Source organism: Cryptomeria japonica, chromosome 5, assembly GCF_030272615.1.
Source record: "Cryptomeria japonica chromosome 5, Sugi_1.0, whole genome shotgun sequence".
Taxonomy (NCBI): Eukaryota; Viridiplantae; Streptophyta; class Pinopsida; order Cupressales; family Cupressaceae; genus Cryptomeria; species Cryptomeria japonica.
The window spans coordinates 522,940,569-522,947,187 of NC_081409.1; the positions used below are offsets into that span (position 1 = coordinate 522,940,569).

Genomic DNA, 6,619 nt, shown 5'->3' on the forward strand with positions numbered 1-6,619 from the left:
ATGAAAGATAGGGCCGATTCAGGAAAAGGAGGACAACGATTGAATAAAGAGGCCAACTTGAATCAAAACGAATTAAAATGCCAAGCAAGGGGGCCGACCGAGATTAATTAATGACGGCTATTATTAAATAAAATAGTACGTAAATTAAACAAAAGGCAGCTCTCCATTCTGAAGGAATATGGCAATGGCATCTGCCACAAAGTAAACATACCTATATGAGCCACCACCGCAATTGATGAAAAGCCTGATGTCCTTATTTGGGCTTTTGGCGTCCAATAGAAGCAACTGGCTAACAATGGCATCTGCCACAAAATCATCCATGTCGTTGCCCAACAACACTGTTCTATCCTTCAACAGCGAACCCATCACATCTCCTTCTCCTGACCTCTGTGCCGGTACGACGCCCTGCTCTGCTACGACACCGCTCCCTCGATAGGAAAAGGAAGAGAAAGAGCATCCCACCTTGAGCATCTGTCTCTTTCCTAACGCTAGGCGGGTGGAAACATCATTATTCTTCTGTGGCCTAAGATGCACGCCTCTGGGTGGACTATAGCCACAGCTTTTGGCTTTGGGGTGGATAAGGAAGGCAGAAGAACAAGAGCCCAGGGACCCCATCCTCTACTTCGAGGTTTCTCTCCCTTAAAACCTGTTCCTTCAACAGCTTTAAGCTTCTTGAGATGTTGTTCAGGTGAGCAGGCTTCTTAACCTGAATTATTTTTCGAGTTTGTTTATTTGGAAATTGATTTACAGCTGAAAATATGTTAAGGAAAATAACCTTTCCCTAAACCAATAAGATGCGTGCAAGTAAGCATGGATAGTTTAAATTTAATATGATAATTTGGGTTTATTCTAAAATTCAATGTTAAATTACAAAAGTAAATCTGAAAGAAGATGGGGGTTTTCAGTTTTAGTTTTGTTTAGGATTATAGAATGTAAAGTATGTACGTTTAAGAAAAAATGAAGATTTTTTTTTTTTTTCTTTTTCCCATTTTTTGTGTTTTTGTTTACGATCAATTTTATTAGGTCAAGTTTGTAGTTGCAAATTCAATTTCTAAGTCTAGATTTAATAATGTGTAATATGTATTTTTATTATGTAATTTGATTAATTAATTTTTTATCTATTCTACTACTTTTTCATATATGAAGATTGGTGGTATTTAGAAATAATTTGGAAGGGTTGTTATTATGTTCTTAAGTGATGCAGGAGTATCTAGATTTACAAGCAATCCTACATCAATCAAAAATATGGCAAGTTTTGTTTTTTAGTTCAATTTGGTTTTTATTGTGCTTCTATTGATTTTTTGCAACTACTTGGGAAAATTTTTAGTTTCAAATTGATTACATTTTGTTGACTAGGTTGAAAAGATCGAAATACTCAGAGGGGGGGTGAATTGGTATTCCCACAAATATAAAAACTTTTGCCAAACTTTAATCTTTGACTGAAATATCAAATTTCATCAAACATACTTAACAAATGTAGAATAAACATGAAGAACACAACCACAAGAGAAACACCAAATTTTATACATGGAAAACCCAAATGAGAAAAACCACGGAGAGTGTTAACTCTCAGGAGAATTAAACTAGTTATATGGTGTTTACAAAGAAATGGTGGCTCACTGTCAGATTACAAAAACAGCTCACTGTCGGACTGCTCACTGCAAAGATACAAAAGACGGCTCACTACAATAGAAAAGGTTGAACTGAAAAAAATTGCATCTCCAAATGCATTAGATCAAATCTAAGATTAAGCTCGAATGACAACTTAACAGCAAATCCAGTTAAAGATCTATGTACTGTTAGATAGTTCAAATAACCGGAAGACAACTGAGAGGGGGGGTGAATCAGTTGTTACAGATTACTGAAACCATTAGAAATTAAAACTTTAATATTGGAAGCCAAAACATTAATACCAGAATAGCAGTTAAACGAATTAAGCATAAACAATAATCACGGAATAAATACCATCCACATGACACCAAGATTTATACATGAAAACCCGGTAAAGAGAAAAACCACGGTGGGAAGCCTACCCACAATTAGATAATACTTCTGCAATAAGTATGTGTATTACAATTGATGGGCCTGCACTTGCAGGAAGGACAACAACCTAGAGCGTAGTTCTCATCACAAAAGGAATCTTATTGACTACATAGAAATCCATACTACAATCCGGAGAAGTGTTGTTCTGCAAAAGATAGCATCTCTTATGCCTGAATACAGTTCTGATTAAGCTCAATACCAGAGGACTAAGTCCTCTTACATAAACCCAATTCGATCTCTAATGATCGACCAAATCCTTTGCCTGAATGATATTACATTACTCGCACATTACATCCCCATTTCCATTCCTATATCTCTACCATATATCATGATCTACAATGAGATCTTACATCTATATATACAAGCCCTCGACCATAAACAATCAGGTCGGCCACCAGACAATAAACCAATTACATAATTACAAAACATGTCGGCCTTAGACCAAACAAATAATATCCAACACATAAGACATCCTGGAAACACATCGAGAGGTCCAATCCACGCGTTGCATTAGGTCGGTCCATAACCTAGATCAACTGGGACCTAGTATAGGTCCACATGCTACAGCAATGATCTCCATCCGCCAAGTCTCGAACATAATCACATCAGCACCCTGAAACTCCACCAGAAATTGCACCAACACCACTTATGCATGTCATCAAAGATCTTCATCAAAAGCTCTACCGGTGAAACCCTTTTCGGAACCAGAAGCCAAGCTTCTAAGCAAACAGGATAGCATCCGATCACCAGACCAAAACCAACTGAACATGTGTATCATTAATAAGCCAAATCCATAACAATCATACCGGAGCCTACCGGATCATGTCGGATCCAAACCAACTAGAAACCACTTATCCTACTGGGACCAGAAGGGTGTCAATAAAGCATCCAAACAGCTAGTGTTAGCATCAATGCAACACATAATCAATTTCTCCAAATGGCCAACAATCTCCCTCTTTGGCATTGATGGCAACACTAGATGTGAAAAACATCTAAGTACCAAGAAATGTCAAACAAGTCTCCCCCAATGGAAGACAACCAACAATCTCCCACTCAAAGATATAGCAGTGAAATTCTGAAACAAAGACCAAACTCCCCCTATGAATAATATTTTTGTAAAGCTATGAATTATACATATATCTCTCCCTCTGATGTATACAACTCCTTAAGTTTTCTTTTTCACATTAATATACCTCCTCCTTTGACATCAATGCCAGAAATCTGACAAAAATATCAAAGCACAAAACCACTGAATCACAAAGTTGACTACTCCCTCTGAGCAGTAGCATCCCCACATCAGTGTCGGAATGAATAGTGTCTCTGATAATGCATACCAGACTGATGCCAAACCGCATCAATCAAGTCTCTACCAGAGGGGCGAAAACCCCCAATCCGTCTCTCAGGTACTCAAATGATTTTTTAGGCAAAAGTTTAGTGAAAATATCTACAATATGCTCTTTTGTGTTCACATAAACCAGTCTAACTTCATTTGCTTCCACCTTTTCTTTCAAAAAGTTGTACTTGATAGATATGTGCTTTGTCTTAGAATGAAATACCAGATTCTTTGATATATCAATAGCAGCAAAGTTATCACAGTGAATAATTATTGGTCCATCACAATCCACCTTTATATCCTTCAACATTTGCTTCATCCATAAAACTTGTGTACAATTAGTAGCAGCAACAACATACACAACTTTAGCAGTAGATAAAGAAGTACATGATTGTTTCTTGTTGATCCATGAAACCAACTTCTTTCCAAGAAAGAAAGCTCCACCGGAAGTACTTTTCTGGTCATCAACATCTCCAGCCCAATCAGCATCTGTATATGCACATAAAGTAAATTTATCATCCTTAGGGTACCACAAACCATATTTTGATGTACCTTGCAAGTATCTAAAAATCCTTTTCATCACACTCTCATGATTCTCTCTAGGATCATTTTGAAATCCTGAAACAATACAAACAACATTCATTATGTCAGGCCTAGTCTAAGTCAAATAAAGCAAACCTCCAATCTTAGATTTGTATCTTGTAGGATTTACTAGTGCAAAAACATCTTTCCTTGTCAATTTCTCATTTGTAACCATAGGAGTAATTACTGGTTTAGAATCTCCCATACCAAATTTCTTCAACAATTCCTTAGCATACTTAGTTTGACAGATGAAAATACCTTTATCAGTCTGAGTAATCTGCAAACCTAAGAAAAAATTCATTTCTCCAGTCATAGACATCTCAAATTCTTTCTCCATATTCTTAGAAAATTCTATGCATAACTTATCTTCACCTCCAAAAATAATGTCATCAACAAATAGTTCAATAATTAGTATATCATCATCAGTGATCTTATAATATAAATTACTGTCAAAACTACTCTTAGTAAAGCCAAGCTTAAAAACATATTTATCCAACCTTACATACCAAGCTCTAGGTGCTTGTTTCAATCCATATAAAGCTTTCCTTAACCTGCAAACCATGTTTGTATCATCTGATAGTGAAAAACCATCAGGTTGCTCAATATAAACTTCCTCATCAAGATCCCCATTCAAAAATGCACATTTAACATTCATCTGATAAAATGTGTAGTTCTTATGAGTAGCATAGGCAAGAAATAATCTTACAGCTTCAATCCTAGCTACCGGTGCAAAAGTCTCTCCATAATCAATTCCTTCCTTCTAAGAATATCCTTTACAAACCAATCTAGCCTTATTTCTTATAACTTGACCATCCTCATTCAATTTACTCCTAAAAACCCATTTAGTTTCAATAACATTCTTATTTTTAGGACAGGGAACCAAAGTCCATGTGTTATTTTTCGTAATCTGATCTAATTCTTTTTCCATAGCTTTCAACCAATATTCATATTTACATGCCTCAATTACTGATACTGGTTCAACTTGTGAAATTAAGCATACCTCATTAGTTGTCAGTCTTCTTCTTGTCATTACTCCATTGTTCTTATCCCCAATGATCTGATCTTCTGAATGATTCAATCTCACATACCTAGGAGTCCTCTGACTCTTTGTTCCTCTTCCCTGATCTTCAGTTACTGTAGAGTTCTCTGATACTGTCGGAGTAACTGGTTCAACACTCTGTTTCGGTAAAGGTGCTACCGGTTCAAATATAATCATTTCCAATGTCGGTTCCTTCTCATAAACTCTGATTTGACTTATGTTTATCTCATCTACTACGACATTAGCACTCTCCACAATTCTCTACAATATCTTGTTATAACATCTATATGCTTTGCTTTCATTATAATAACCAAGAAATAAGCCTTTGTTACATCTAGGATCAAATTTTCCAATGATATCATCTCTCCTGATTTAACATTTACTACCAAAGATTCTGAAATACTTAACTGTATGTGTATTGTCAAACCATAATTCATAAGGTGTCTTACCGGTTTCTCCTTTGATATGCACTTTGTTGAATGTATAAACCGTTGTGCTCACTGCTTCTCTCCAGTAGATATGAGGTAGACTAGCTTCCATCATCATTGTTCTAGCAGCATCCAATATAGTTTTGTTCCTCCTTTCCTCAACTCCATTCTGTTGAGGTGTCTGAGGAGCAGAAAATTATCTTCTTATACCATGTTTCTCACAAAAGTTATTAAACTCACCGGATGTGAATTCTCCACCATGATCTGACCTCAAACATTTAATCTTCAATCCTGTCTCAGTTTCCACTTTAGCCTTAAAGATTTTAAACTTTTCAAATGCTTCATATTTTTCTCTCAAAAAAGTAACCCACGTCATTCTAGAATAATCATCAATGATTAGCATGAAATATCTATCACCTTGAAAACTTTTAACTCTAGCAGGGTGACACAAATTAGTATGAATAAGATCAAGAACATCATTTGATTTATCTTGTATGCTCCTAAAAAAGGTTCTAACCTATTTACCCATTTGACATTCTTTACATATCGGATTATAGGGCTTCAAAATCTTAGGTATATCCCTAACTACCTTAGTTGAACTGATCTTCACAATGCAATCAAAATTCACATGACACAGCCTTTTATGCCATAGCCAATTCTTTACCGGTCCTTTAGGTACTCTTCTAGAAAATAGTGCTTCAAGTTACTCAAACTCATCATCTTCTCTCTTCATATCTTCTAATTCATTTGCATATAAATCTTTCCAATCTTTCTTACCGGTTGCAGATGTAGATGCATAAAAACTAGGTTCAGTCTTCATAGCTCTAGAAGGTCCAAATTCTTCAAGCTCAAAAGAAGATAGTTTCCCAACCAAAGTATCTTTATTGACAAATGTATTAGCCATTTTTCTCAACTCATTAATAGCAGTAGCCTTCATTTTGTAAGCCGGTGGTAGGGCTCTCAAGACTTTAGAAACAATTTCATCTTCGCTCAGAGTTCCACCACAACATTGAATTCCCATAACAATCTCATTTACCCTTTCCATGAATGCAGTAATCCTTTCATCTTCTTCCATCTTCAGGTTTTCATATCTCACCCGATAACCATCAAGTTTAGCAATCTTCACTGTAGGGTCACCTTCATTAAGAGTCTTCAACTTATCCCATATAGCCTTTCCAAATGATTTGTCGATTA

The 6,619-nt window shown here is 36.0% G+C and overlaps 1 protein-coding gene across 1 annotated transcript in view; it reads right to left on the minus strand.

The window, feature by feature from the left end:
• LOC131060940 (ATP-dependent Clp protease proteolytic subunit 4, chloroplastic) overlaps positions 1–811 on the minus strand; it is a 69,504-nt gene extending 68,693 nt beyond the window's left edge. The window contains exon 1 of the mRNA XM_057994401.2: positions 212–811. Coding sequence (XP_057850384.2) covers positions 212–615 — 404 coding nt within the window. The 5' untranslated portion in view covers positions 616–811. The remainder of the gene's footprint in view (positions 1–211) is intronic.
• Between the last annotated feature and the right edge of the window lie 5,808 nt (positions 812–6,619).